This window comes from Coregonus lavaretus (genome assembly GCF_964263955.1).
Source record: "Coregonus lavaretus genome assembly, chromosome: 36".
In the NCBI taxonomy this organism is placed as follows: Eukaryota; Metazoa; Chordata; class Actinopteri; order Salmoniformes; family Salmonidae; genus Coregonus; species Coregonus lavaretus.
Window position 1 is genome coordinate 23,462,942 of NC_140023.1, and position 15,607 is coordinate 23,478,548.

The 15,607-nt window shown below is 41.2% G+C and overlaps 1 protein-coding gene across 1 annotated transcript; it reads right to left on the reverse strand.

Moving 5' to 3' along the window:
• Positions 1–2,811: 2,811 nt before the first annotated feature.
• Positions 2,812–15,390, reverse strand: LOC311110769 (brorin-like; the record flags this gene model as incomplete). Its single annotated transcript, XM_084153334.1, has 3 exons — positions 2,812–2,963; positions 12,785–12,914; positions 14,710–15,390. The coding sequence occupies 3 exons, from the start codon at positions 15,388–15,390 to the stop codon at positions 2,812–2,814; spliced, it is 963 nt and encodes a 320-aa protein (XP_084009460.1).
• Between the last annotated feature and the right edge of the window lie 217 nt (positions 15,391–15,607).

Consider the following 15,607-nt stretch of genomic DNA (forward strand, 5'->3'; position numbering starts at 1 on the left):
ACTGGGGTGCAAATGAGCAAAATAAATAACAATATGGGGATGAGGTAGTTGGGTGGGCTAATTTCAGATGGGCTGTGTACAGGTGCAGTGATCGGTAAGGCGTTCTGACAACTGATGCTTAAAGTTAGTGAGGGAGATAAGAGTCTCCAGCTTCAGAGATTTTTGCAATTCGTTCCAGTCATTGGCAGCAGAGAACTGGAAGGAATGGCGGCCAAAGGAGGTGTTGGCTTTGGGGATGACCAGTGAGATATACCTGCTGGAGCGCATACTAAGGGTGGGTGTTGCTATGGTGACCAATGAGCTAAGATAAGGCTGGGATTTGCCTAGCAGTGATTTATAGATGGCCTGGAGCTAGTGGGTTTGGCGACGAATATGTTGTGAGGGCCAGCAAACGAGAACGTACAGGTCACAATGGTGGGTAGTATATGGGGCTTTGGTGACAAAACGGATGGCACTGTGATAGACTACAGCCAATTTGCTGAGTAGAGTGTTGGATGCTATTTTTTAAATGACATCGCCGAAGTCAAGGATCGGTAGGATAGTCAGTTTTATGAGGGCATGTTTGGCAGCATGAGCGAAGGAGGCTTTGTTGCGAAATAGGAAGCCGATTCTAGATTTCACTTTGGATTGGAGATGCTTAATGTGAGTCTGGAAGGAGAGTTTACAATTAATTAATTAATTAGACAGGATCCAAATGTAACAGGTATCAGTATTGGTAAATATCAATTTAACTATATAAACTTATTTGCTGATGTTCTCCTGATATACCTGACCAATATTGAAAACTCAATGCTCCCTTCGCTAAAAATATTTTCTGAATACACAAAAATCTCAGGATGTAAAATTAAGGTGGAAAGAAATTAAACAATGACAATAGGAATCCTTTAAGTGGACCACAACAAATATGAAATACTTAGGATGCATAATAAGTGACAACAAACAACAATATGAAGCAGATCTAATTAAATGGAATAATCTTCCCATAAATCTTACATGTAGAATAAACCTCTTTAGAATGGCATGACTGCCAAAGTTTTTGTATTTATTTTCGGTAACACCGAAGACATTCTTTAAAAAAGTATAAAGTAGACTTTATATGGGCAAATAAAATTCATAGAATAAAAAGGAAAGTTTTACATCTTCCTAAATCTGAGGGTGGTTTTAACCTTCCAGACTTGGAATTGTATCAACTCGCTACCCAAGGCTTTTACTTGCAACATATATTTAAATGCACTAAAGAGGAACAATGGGTACATATTTAAGCTGTGCATGCTCATCCCCTGAATCTTTTTACGTGTCTATTTTCAAAGGATAAAGCTAAGAACATGAACAAATTCATAGTTAAGAACACTATAACAATTTGGAAGAAAATGAAACGTATTCTACAAGAACCAATATCACTCCATAAAAACACAACCTTATGGAATAATATTTTCAGAATTCACAGAAAAATTGGTCCACATGGAAAACATAAATAGAAAGGCATAGAAACCGTACATTACTTGGTAACAGGAAGTACTTTTATTTCCATGACAGAATTAAAAAGTAATTTTGGACTAACTGTAGATAGTTTCAAATACATGCAACTTAAAAGTTACATATCACGAAATTTCGATTTGAAATCTTTTGGACATCAGAGCAACCTTGAGGGAATCTTATTTAAGTCAGAAAAGGATGTTCATATGATAGGGAAGATATTCGAAACCTTGCAGAGAGCCTATCCAACTGACAATCTCTTAGAAAAAATTAACATAATGGCAAAATCTAAATATTTATTATTGAAATAGCATGGGCAACCGAGAAAAACAAATTGGTACAATTTAAGGCCAATTGGCAAACAATAATGTAGGTACTAGGGATGGAGGTGTGAGCATGTGGGTCTGGGCAGATGAGATGTAGTCATCGTTTGTGTGTCTGTAAGTTGTTGTTCATATGTATAAGTTTGTATCTGGAGTGGGATTTTTTTTTACAAAATAGAAAACAATATATATTATACTTTTTCGTTTTTATGTATTTGGTTCAAGAAATTGATTGATATTATCATACAAGCACCTACAGCGCACAGGTTGCTGTTTATTCTAAACATGAATCCATAATACAAAGAGAACTGCTTACAAAAAGCACATAAAATCAAAACACATTGAAATGGCAAAAAAATATAACTAAATCACTAAACAGTCATGTCATTTCTTACATTTCTTCATGAAGTTATTTTCAAAATTACGTACAATTTTCATATTGAAACCTTACAAGTGTTATCCATTGTTTTACTTCAGGTGGTGCATCATGTAAGAATGACACCACCTGTCAGTATGCTATGGTTTCTAACTCCATAAAACACAGATAGCTGTACAGTAAGGATTCTATACATTCCATAATGTTTATATGACCTCTAACCCAATACATTGCAGTTTAATAAAATGCAGTGGCTATAAAAAATATGTTTTGGCTAGTTCAAAGTTTTTCTTCTATATATCTCCATAAATAATTCAGTACATAGATAAATAAATATTCTGTATGTGGATTAAAACTCTTCATACAAAGCTTGATTTAATAATACATGTCATTATAAATGCAGAAATCATACGGTCTGGGGGGTGACCCTGATGTCTGGTATAGACTGGGTGAAGGCTGTGTTGAGTTAGCGTGGTTCAACTAGACTGAACGCTGCACTCACCATTGTTTGTGCTCACCAGCGTTCAGTCTGGTTCAATCAGGCTAGCATTGAGTTGCGTGCAGACTGGCATGGACACGGCGGGAGCACCTATGGCCCATAGGCGCTGCCCCCATACCCACTGCCAGGGCCAGTCTCTAGCTCACCTGGCATTCATTCTTGCTGCAGGTGGCCTGACGCTCGATCTGCCACGTGCCCTCCTCATACGTGCAGTAGCAGATTGTACACTCATCAATCTTCACCTCGCGCCCAGCTGGGATCACTTGTGTGTCTGCATAACAGTTTGGCCCTGGCAAAAGAAGAATCAAGGTAAGTGTTAAAGTGTTCTCAGTCAATCTCAATGATCTTGTATACAGTCAATCCAAGAGCTGATCTACCCTGAAAAATAGCTTAGTCGGATTGTAGATGGAGTGGATGGGCTGGCACCTAGCCGAACTCGGCTGGGCGAACCGAACAAGTGTGCTTGAATGACAACAAACACTTAATTGAAGAATCCCTACTGTTTACCAACCACCAACGAAGGGACGTAGACTTCGGCTGCCAAATTCGGCTTGCCTCACTGAAAAAATGTGTGCATGAACAACCAAAAAAAACCTTGCTGAAGACCAAAACAAACCAGAACGTCACCAAATGTTGTCATAATATACAGTGGGGAAAAAAAGTATTTAGTCAGCCACCAATTGTGCAAGTTCTCCCACTTAAAAAGATGAGAGAGGCCTGTAATTTTCATCATAGGTACACGTCAACTATGACAGACAAATTGAGAATATTTTTTTCCAGAAAATCACATTGTAGGATTTTTAATGAATTTATTTGCAAATTATGGTGGAAAATAAGTATTTGGTCACCTACAAACAAGCAAGATTTCTGGCTCTCACAGACCTGTAACTTCTTCTTTAAGAGGCTCCTCTGTCCTCCACTCGTTACCTGTATTATTGGCACCTGTTTGAACTTGTTATCAGTATAAAAGACACCTGTCCACAACTTCAAACAGTCACACTCCAAACTCCACTATGGCCAAGACCAAAGAGCTGTCAAAGGACACCAGAAACAAAATTGTAGACCTGCACCAGGCTGGGAAGACTGAATCTGCAATAGGTAAGCAGCTTGGTTTGAAGAAATCAACTGTGGGAGCAATTATTAGGAAATGGAAGACATACAAGACCACTGATAATCTCCCTCGATCTGGGGCTCCACGCAAGATCTCACCCCGTGGGGTCAAAATGATCACAAGAATAGTGAGCAAAAATCCCAGAACCACACGGGGGGACCTAGTGAATGACCTGCAGAGAGCTGGGACCAAAGTAACAAAGCCTACCATCAGTAACACACTACGCCGCCAGGGACTCAAATCCTGCAGTGACAGACGTGTCCCCCTGCTTAAGCCAGTACATGTCCAGGCCCGTCTGAAGTTTGCTGGAGTGCATTTGGATGATCCAGAAGAGGATTGGGAGAATGTCATATGGTCAGATGAAACCAAAATATAACTTTTTGGTAAAAACTCAACTCGTCGTGTTTGGAGGACAAAGAATGCTGAGTTGCATCCAAAGAACACCATACCTACTGTGAAGCATGGGGGTGGAAACATCATGCTTTGGGGCTGTTTTTCTGCAAAGGGACCAGGACGACTGATCCGTGTAAAGGAAAGAATGAATGGGGCCATGTATAGTGAGATTTTGAGTGAAAACCTCCTTTCATCAGCAAGGGCATTGAAGATGAAACGTGGCTGGGTCTTTCAGCATGACAATGATCCCAAACACACCGCCCGGGCAACGAAGGAGTGGCTTCGTAAGAAGCATTTCAAGGTCCTGGAGTGGCCTAGCCAGTCTCCAGATCTCAACCCCATAGAAAATCTTTGGAGGGAGTTGAAAGTCCGTGTTGCCCAGCGACAGCCCCAAAACATCACTGCTCTAGAGGAGATCTGCATGGAGGAATGGGCCAAAATACCAGCAACAGTGTGTGAAAACCTTGTGAAGACTTACAGAAAACGTTTGACCTGTGTCATTGCCAACAAAGGGTATATAACAAAGTATTGAGAAACTTTTGTTATTGAACAAATACTTATTTTCCACCATAATTTGCAAATAAATTCATTAAAAATCCTACAATGTGATTTTCTGGATAGTTTTTTCTCATTTTGTCTGTCATAGTTGACGTGTACCTATGGTGAAAATTACAGGCCTCTCTCATCTTTTTAAGTGGGAGAACTTGCACAATTGGTGGCTGACTAAATACTTTTTTTCCCCACTGTATGCACAAACTGTTCCGAACTGTTTCGGATGGTAAGCATGCGGACGCCTTAACACAGTAGAATATCGGTAAGAACACTGGAGAGTTGAGATGCCGACACCCTGTTGTGTTAGAATTCCACCCACTCCAACAACGGTCCCACTGAGCAGTTTCATGGTGCCGAAACCCTGAACAGGTGGTAAAAGGGAAGACATGCTCAAATTCATTGACCTTCATTGGATTGTCTCTCCGATTAAAAATGATGTTACTGATGCACATATGATCATTAACCAAAAATATGTTATAGTTGAGGGATTATCCAAACAAAACCATTTCAACATCATAATTAAATCAGACATAAAACTTTGTAAAACATCGATATTCAATTAATAAATGCAGTTGCACTGAAATGTAAAATCTCTGTTCATCAATCTTCAGATACAGTACCAGTCAAAAGTTTGGACACACCTACTCATTCAAGGTTCTTTCTTTTTTTAAACTATTTTTACATTGTAGAATAATAGTGAAGACATCAAAACTATGGAATAAAACTTATGGAATCATGTAGTAACCAACAAAGTGTTAAACAAATCAAAATACATTTTATATTTGAGATTCTTCAAATAGACACCCTTTGGCTTGATGACAGCTTTGCACACTCTTGGCATTCTCTCAACCAGCTTCACCTGGAATGCTTTTCCAACAGTCTTGAAGTAGTTCCCACATATGCTGAGCACTTGTTGGCTGCTTTTCCAACATTCTGCCGTCCGACTCATCTCAAACCATCTCAATTGGGTTGAGGTCGGGGGATTGTGGAGGCCAGGTCATCTTATGCAGCCCTTACACAGCCCGGAAGTGTGTTGGGTCATTGAAAAACAAATGATAGTCCCACTAAGCCCAAACCAGATGGGATGGCGTATCGCTGCAGAATGCTGTGGTAGCCATGCCGGTTAAGTGTGCCTTGAATTCTAAATAAATCACAGACAGTGTCACCAGCAAAGCACCCCCACACCATAACACCTCCTCCTCCATGCTTTACGGTGGGAACTACACATGCGTAGATCATCCGTTCACCCTCACCGCGTCTCACAAAGACACGGCGGTTAGAACCCAAAATCTCAAATTTGGACTCCAGACCAAAGGACACATTTCCACCAGTCTAATGTCCATTGCTCGTGTTTCTTGGCCCAAGCAGGTCTCCTCTTCTTATTGGTGTCCTTTAGTAGTGGTTTCTTTGCAGCAATTCGACCATGAAGGCCTGATTCACACAGTCCCCTCTGCACAGTTGATGTTGAGCTGTGTCTGTTACTTGAACTCTGTGAAGCATTTATTTGGGCTGCAATTTCTGAGGCTGGTAACTCTAATGAACTTATCCTCTGCAGCAGAGGTAACTCTGGGTCTTCCATTCCTATGGCGGTCCTCATGAGAGCCAGTTTCATCATAGCGCTTGATGGTTTTTGCGACTGCACTTGAAGAAACTTTCAAAGTTCTTGAAATGTTCCGTATTGACTGACCTTCATGTCTTAAAGTAATGATGGGCTGTCATTTCTCTTTGCTTATTTGAGCTGTTCTTGCCATAATATGGACTTGGTCTTTTACCAAATAGGGCTATCTTCTGAACACACCCCCTACCTTGTCACAACACAACTGATTGGCTCAAACGCATTAAGAAGGAAATACATTCCATAAATTAACTTTTAAGAAGGCACACCTGTTAATTGAAATGAATTCCATGTGACTACCTCATGAAGCTTGTTGAGAGAATGCCAAGAATGTGCAAAGCTGTCATCAAGGCAAAGGGTGGCTATTTGAAGAATCTCAAATATAAAATATATTTTGATTTGTTTAACACTTTTTTACTACATGATTCCATATGTGTTATTTCATAGTTTTGATGTCTTCACTATTATTCTACAATGTACTTTTTTTATATATATAAAGAAAAACCTTTGAATGAGTAGGTCTGTCCAAACCTTTGACTGGTAGTGTACATGTAACCTACATTATAACCTACTTAGCTCTGGTTCCCAGTGTAAAACGATGGATATTGTCTCAAGAAGCCCCATCCGTCTTCCACAACTGGCTAAAAAGATATTCACATAAATCATCCCTTCTCGTTCAAGCAGCATGGACCCAAATACAGATTCCTGGAGCTGCAACCACAACATGACATACAGCTGCAGGGAATGGTTTCTTCTTAAAAAAAAACATGAGCTTGAGCAAACTATTCTGGTATTAAGATGCTGCTGCCACTGATAAATTGCGAGTCTTTCAGCTGAAGCAAAGGAATCTTCACTGGACAGAAGCACTGAGGAGAAGCATGCTGGAGCATCAATCGATAGTGAATAGTTTGCTGGGGCTGTCAAAATCTGAGCACTCACACATTTATAACTCTTTAGATGAAGACTGAAGAAACCCTCCCTGAATAACAACTCACCACATGTCCCCGTCTGCTGTCGCAATTGATTCATTAATAACATTAGGCAAAATATTTCCTCAAGGATAGTCTATCAAAATGATTGAGACGCGCTTATAAATGAACAAACTGGCAAATAATCATAAGTGTGATGCTATAAAGAGGTAGACTTCACCCCAATACAAATCAGGAGAAAAGTTATTATGCTGCCAAGACTTGAGCGACAGACAGCCTGTCATCCATTTGTGCACAGAATGTCTGGCATGACACTCATTCTTATTAATTAATGCACCCATTATGTGCCTCTCTACTGTGCTTTCTCATTGCTGTCACTCTTTCTTTCTGCTTATCACTTGAATACCAACCTTTTAGTTACCATGGCTTCATTAACACAACATCTCTCTTCTCTCTGACAGTAGAAAGTGGTTTTATCCAAAAACATTAAATGGGCCTCAAAATAGCATTATCCACCATTAATAACCTCCAGCATCAGACTATATCAGAAAACACAAACGTGTAAGGGTTGGTGTGAGGTGTGACCCAGGTGCAGTGCAGGATAGACAGTAGGCAGTAGGCAGAGATGGTGAAACAAGGATCTTTACTGGTGGTCCCAAAACCAGGATACAAAATAACGGACTTGTCACAAAAAAATAAAGGAGGAGCTAATTGGTCTCCAAAAACAGGCTGACAGCAAACATACGAAATACTAACTATGACTGAAAACAACAATGAAACAGGGAGAACACTTCTCAAGTACCTGTACATACGTCTCGAGATCAGACACTGATTAGTACTGTTTGGCATCGAGAACTAGCAGAGAAAACTGAGCAAGGGAACACAGGGAAGTGAGGGCATAAATACACAGGTGAACAGGTAGACACAGGTGACACCAATAAGATAATGATTAGTCCAAACTGTGAGTGAGGAGGTGCCTAAGGTGGTTGGAGGATGACACCTAGTGGGTCGCTCCGGAACTGCGACCCCCTCCTGTAGCACAAATGGACAGTCCAAAATGTGCTTGTGTAATATGCAGGTACTGAACACTGAGCAGGTGGGCTGCGTGTGAAAGAAACAGCCATTAGCACCTGTAGCTAAACACTACTGGTGGTAGACGAGAGATATAAATAAATCAGGGTAACCTCCTTATAATGTACACATCCTTAATGCTCCACTTTACTGGCTCTTAGAGTTGAGGTAAGGAAAATAGAAGAATAGCGAGAAATCACTTCCCGTAATGTAGTTGTTTAGTACATATGCATTATGAATGCAGCAAAATGCCTTGGCTTTGTGAAAATGTTAAGTGAAATTGTTTGGGGTGGGGGTGAGCCTTTGGAGCAGTGATTTTCTATGCTATGATTAATTGACTTCCCAACATCTGGCACTAGAATGAGTGTGCCGTCTTGAATATATGCTGCCACATGTAAAAGTCATATTTTTATTTTGGAACAGTCAACGGTGTAAGACAGTGCCAGGCTTTACCTTCTGTGAAGCGACAGGGTATGTTTGGTTTTAGTGTTTATCTAGTAGTAGAGCATTATCCATTCTTGTTTATCTCACAAGCTGTCATTGTCCAATCAATTATACCATCAGATACAGTAAAAAATAAGCTAAATCAAAAGTGCCTGAAATAAACCTACAAATATTTCATCGTAATAGTATTGCAAGTAGTTTAATAGAGTCTGCGGGGAGCATTATTGAAATAAAAATAGCAAATTGGTGCACAGTTGAATGGTTATGGACATCTGAGCATTTGCATTTAATGAGTAGGAGTCATATTGTCGATCATGCAAGACATTTCTTTCCTTCATAATCAAGAGTGGTCGAGAGCTGCTTCGAAGCGGGAAATCAATGCAGTCTAATATCCCCACCGCCATGTATGTCTCCTACCCCTGCCATTTTGAAAGTGCTCTTAAATATATCTAAACCTCTTCAATGAATATTTTTACCAATACCTCCCTCATTTTAAATGAGAAAGTTGCTGTTCCCGCCCAGCGCCCAGGATTCTTCCTCTTGTGTTGTGCAATTTGAAGTGGTTTTGGCTCCGGTTTATTACAACCTCCTCAGATGAGTCGACCCCAATGTCTGAGCCTTCGATAGCACCACTTGTTTCCTCGAGTGTTGCCAAGGCAATGGTCTGCACAAGCAGAAGTCGAGAAGGAGGGGCTACCAGTACCACAACTGAGATATTGAGGACAGAGGGATTGCGAGTCAGTCAAATCAACTACTGGATTGACTTTCTTCTTCATGCCTTCTTGGAGGCAGCAGGAAACTTAAAACGTACAAAAGTGATGCTGAATTTCCTCAGCATACTTTTAATACATTGTGTAGACAGGTATAATTGAAAATGTGCATAAAACATGGGAATGGAATCTTTAGAAGTATTAAGAGGATGAGAAAGTTGTTTTTCTCTTTCTTCCACACTTAAATTGACTGCACCTGTGCATGCATTCTGCCATCTGTATTTTAGTTGTTATGTGAAACCAAATATAATGTGATGATTGTATCTTCATTATAGATTACCCTGGTTAAATGAACTGGTAAAAACCTGATGTGAACCTGTTTTAATTTCACAAAGTTGCAATGCCACAGATGTTCTTTGATATTCATGAACAACTGCCTGGGTTGGATGCTAGCGATACCTCTCACTTTCATCTCTCCCCCTGGGTCTTCCTCAAGTGTCTCTTTGCATACAGCGTGAACAACACATCTGAGACATGGTGCTCTCGCTGACGATCACAAATGATTTTGAATGCCTGAAAGGCCAAAATTATCTTTCTGCATAATAGATGAAGTTATCAAACTTGCCAACACATAGGTTTTTTTACTATGTTAATACAATGCCTACTATCATAATTAATTATAGTAATGTAATGTGTGTGAAAATGAGATAAGAAAATGACAGCATTTTTGTCAAGTAGGCTATGACTTGTTAATTGACCAACTTCTATTTCTCAGATGTTCTTCTAAAAACATAATGTATAGTGAACATGTCAGTAAGGAAAGAGTAATACAAGGTATTTTCCACGACTAGACAATCTTTTTATGTGAGTATCCCATCCTGTCTGCATCATGATGGCCATTAGCAATGAGAGGTGCTTTGATGTCATACTTCAGATGCATGGAGCTCTCAGGAGGTTGCAACAGCTGTTTCCCCCTCAAACAACATCTGTATGTGAGCCTGACACTCCTACGATACAGTGAAAAACTCAAGAGACTACCTGAGTCAAACTCATTGGAGAATGGGTAAGCTGTTTAATATTGGTTGATCTATAATCAACATTGAAGTGAACAGGGAAGTAAAGATCACTTGCTGTAAGCAACAAAGTACTGTAAGCAAGAAAATATGAAAAGTCGTGTTGTCTACCTACATGTTAACATACAAGGACACAAAATGTAAGAAATGTGAATGAGGTGGCAACCCACTGGGCACACACTGGTTGAGCCGACGTTGTTTCCACGTCATTTCAATGAAATCATGTTGAACCAACGTGGAATAGACATTGAATTGATGTCTGTGCCCAGTGGGAAGGGACCATCAAGGGAAGCAAATGAGCTCAACCAAACATGTGTTCATGTATTTCCATTTCTTTGATAGGGTATCAAATACATGAGAACCAAAACTGCTTAGTGTCCATGATGGCGCAACACTGGGACATTGAGATCAGAATGAAGATGCTGCCTACTGGCCCAGTAACACAACTTCCTGCATCAACACTCCCAATTATGTCTCCCTCCTCCCAAGGTGTGCACTTGTTCACTTGACCACTGATTTGAAAGGAAATAATTGGTATAAGAAATAGGGTGGAAACTCCCTCTAGCCAATTCCTCCACCAATCCAATGCTTTTAGCTCTGTGGCAAGTAGTGAATGAGTGTACACTTCAGGAGAAAGGAGATCATTATTGGGAAGCACCCATGTTTTTTTTGCATAGTCCCTTAAAGCAGCTGGAAGCGCAACATTAACAGAGACGTATGAGAAAAAGGTTAACCTCAGCTTGATTCAGATATAAGTGGCCTTTACAGACTCCAGAAAATGAGTAACATGTATTTTTGTTACAAGACAGCGTAAATGTAGCCTATGGAACATAATGAAACAATGAAGACACCCAATCCCATGTGGAGGAGACCCATGTAACAATCTACTGACCCAAGTACTTCTCAATGGAGCCATGACAAAATTTGTGTCAAATGTACAGTCAAGTACCACTTGACATTTTTACAGTGCTACTCTAAAACAGGAAAAAATTGTAATGTGGTCATCTTATGGTAATAGAGAGACTGAACCTGGCCTTGATTAATTTTAAAACCATAACACTACAAAGCTCTTATTGCCTGAATGAGCGCATAGATTGGTTTGGATCTTTGATATACATGGAAACTACATACAATATGCCGTATTTCTGCTAGTGCAGGTCCTTGTGACTCTTCTCTGCAGATTCTTAACTCCGAAAATGGAACCCACCAAATCCTGACTTTGGGGTAAACACTGAGTAGTTCAAATCTCGGCACCAAGGAACTTGTACTGACTTCAGAGAGAGAGTGCTACTGCTGAAGAGACAGGATGCACATGTACGCAATAATAGCTATTGGAAAAATAGCAGTAGCAATTAAATGTATTTTCAAGAAAAAAATGCAGTACTAATATTAAATGGTGGTATTTCACAAGTGAAGTTGACAAAGGTCAGGTGATGTTGACAAGGTTCATAGTCACCTTTGTCAACTTCACTTGAAATACCACACCAACACTGGTTATTTATGTGTATCAATAAATATATATATATATATATATTTATATATTTGGTTACTTTTTGTTGGTACCACTTATCTTTGAGTGTTTGCAGCAATAGGGTAAATATGAAGATATTTAATTTCATATTGATTGCATTTCCCTTGTTTGTGGTACAGCATCGCTTTAAGAGGCCACATCCGAGATACATATCACCAGTCATCATTATTTCTGCTGAAGGAGGCAACGTTGCTGACATTGCCAAGTTGCATTAGAGTCACGCCAAGAAAAACAAGGGGACACAATCTAGGACATGCTGTCTAAAATCATCTGAAACAACTTCAGATAATCCACAGTGAGCCAGAGAAGTGCTCCTATAAGACAGTGTAATGCTTTCAAATCAGAGGGCTCTCACACACTAACCCAGGATTCTCTAACCCTGATTCGCCTTTTATTCACACCAGCACATAGTGGCAACTTACCAGGAGCATCTGTTCACATTGGAAACAAATAGGGCTGGGTAATAAAGAGACATGTTCACTTACACACTATCATATCAATGAACAGCACTGCAACAAACTATGATAAGGCATGATTTTTCTGGGCAATCACGTATGATTTCTCAAAGACATACACTAAAATCCAAATGGTAAATGAAATGGCTCAGTGCTGCACGTGTGCATGCTGTGTGTTCGGTATGACGGGTACCGTAAGTGTTTTGAGACAAGCATGATCCCTCACCGGTCTTACAGATGGGGCAGCACTGATCGGGCTCATACTCTGGGTCCACACACTCTGTCTGAGGGCATGCTGACACAGAGCACAACACCTCTCCACTCCCCTCACAGCGACACTTCTCACACGGAGACACCTGGGGGCAGAGAGAGAAAGACTATTTGTTTAAAAAATCTCTCTTTCATGCAAGCACTCACTCGCACACGCGCACGCGCACACGCACACACGCACACACACACACACACACACACACACACACACACACACACACACACACACACACACACACACACACACTCACACACACACTCACATACACCTGCCCGGCCACAAGCCAACATAATGACATTGAACATCGAACATTCAGCCACAAAGCTTAGAACACAGGAAGGTCCTATCTTACAGAACATTATTGGAAATAAATACTTAATTTGAAGGAGACTAGAAATGAACTTCAGTGCATGCACAATCAACCGAAAATGGGGAAATCAATGTGCTGATTGTGTGCTCAGTGGGGAACAGAAGATAGAAGCTTCCAATTTTGTTGCTTTGTGAACAAGAGAGAACAGTTTGTAGAGAGAACAGTTTGTTTGTTTAATGGAGCTTTCCATTTCTGAAAGTATTGGAGAAAAACAGGTCCGAAAGACTGTCTGATGCAGCTTGTGTCGACAATACACCTTCAAGCAAGTCACCCCCCTCGACTGGAGATGCTACCGCTGTAGGTTTCAGTCTGAAGCCACTCGTGACCATGTGAGCCTTTCCTTTTAATGAGAGACCATAGGTTTATCCTAACAGCATGGATCAAGTTGATTGCAGAGCGTCTCGAGCTTCGGCTTGGCATTCCACTGTGAAAACCGTCGAGAGAGAGACGCCACTTACTGTACTACCGCAGAACACAGCAATCAACCAGAAGGCTCTGCCTGTTGCTTTGCTTCTAATCCCCAAGGCAGGCATCCACGGAGGATAGTGCCATTTACTTTAGTGGAAGTCGGTCTCTCTCTCTCTCTCTCTCTCTTCTCTCTCTCTGTCTGTCTCTCTCTTTCCACAGACTTCTCCCAGCAGAGCAACAAGCTGTGCCTCTCAATACAGAGCTGCTTGTATCACTCCGCGTTAGCAGAAATAAATCCCATTTTAGACCTAACCTCCTGGTGTGACCCTCCAGTGCTAGCACAAAGGGACGCATTAAACAGCCACATATAATACATTTTTGATCAAATATAGAATAGAAAGCTGATGGTATAGTTGTGGAAGGAGCTTCTACGAGAAATCAAGAGATAAGGCCTTTTGAGGTCCCCTGAGCTTGGCTTAAAATAGATAACTCCACAAAGACTAGCAAGTGTATCAAGATAAGAATATGAAGAAAAAAAGCTTAAACAGTACTATTCAATTCAGCAGCCCCAAGTAATATTCAAGCTTTGTGTGAATAAAATAAATGCTGATTTTTGCCATTTTAAATGTGCTTGGCTGCTTGTTTACTTGCTGCATTGAAAAGTATCTTTGTCTTGGTATAGTGCTCACGATGAACCCAGTATACAACTGGCAGGCTATCAACAGTTTCCCTGATGAAGGTCTACTGAGACCGAAACGTTGGTAACAAGATACATTCAATCTGTGGCGCATGTAGATCACCAGTGTGCTGGAGTTTCTTTTCAATTCAGAGGTTGATCTCGTGAAGCACAGACTGTCAAAGAAACCCTATTTAACACACTGAAAATAAACAGCACCATGAAAAAAAGCTGCCTATGGATTGGTGTGACAACATCACATGGGTTGTATTCATGTAGCCAAACGTTTTGCAACGGATAACAAACACAAGCATTTCTTATTGGACACGTTCAGGTAATCCCTTCCCGTTTTGGCTCGTTTGCTTTCGTTTGGTTCCTAGAGAATACTACCCTGTAAATCTTTAAAGACCTAATTTCCTGACTCACCTTAAACTCTTGTAGCGTTGTGTAGACCTTTCCCCTGAACTCACAGTAGTTCTTCTTCTCCTTGCACTCTGGACAGCACTGGCTGGTGTCCACCCGGATGCAGCGAGGGTGAACTTTGGGACATTCAGGCTTGGCACACAGGGGTCCCTCGTCCGTGCAGAGGCAAGGGCACGTGGAGGACCCCGGAGTAAATTTCTCCCCGATGGCAAACACAAAGCCACTCTCATCAATGCAGCCCTTCCCCCTGTAATCTGGATATGCGTACTCGTCGATAGCGTCAAGAGAGAGGTTTGTTTCACTCGTGGGGCCCTCGTCTACTCGACTCAGGCCCCCCTCTTGCTCTCCCCACAACTCCTGTGATGCCTTTCCACCCTTGGATCCCCCACGTTTCTGGGAGCTGGAGTTTGGCCTGGATCTGTTGACAGAGGTTCTATTGCTGGCCCCTCTGTTGGCCTCCAGGCCCATGAAGCTGATTTCCTCCAGCCGTTGTTGGGTGCTGTAACTGAGCACCCCCTCCGAGGCCTGCTGCTTGTCATGCTTGTCCTCTCTGGCCTGGGTCAGGACGCGCTCAAAGTGTTCCCGGCTCACCAACAAGTCTGCCACGGGATTACACTGAGTACTGGTCATGAGAAACCACATAACAAACAGGACTTCTGCTGTCATGGCAACAGAGTGCAGCATCTCTCCCCACCACCTGCAAGGTGGGATGACACCTTGGCTTCACATAACACACTTCACATCTCCGGTGTGAGCCAGTCCATCTGGAAAAAGAGAATGAAACCGGAATTAAGTATTTGACAGTATTGTCACATTTAGTATAGACATTGATATTGTCTCCTAGCCTGGTCCAAAATCAGTTTGTGCTGTATAGATGCGGTAAAGAGGTCAATGGAACACA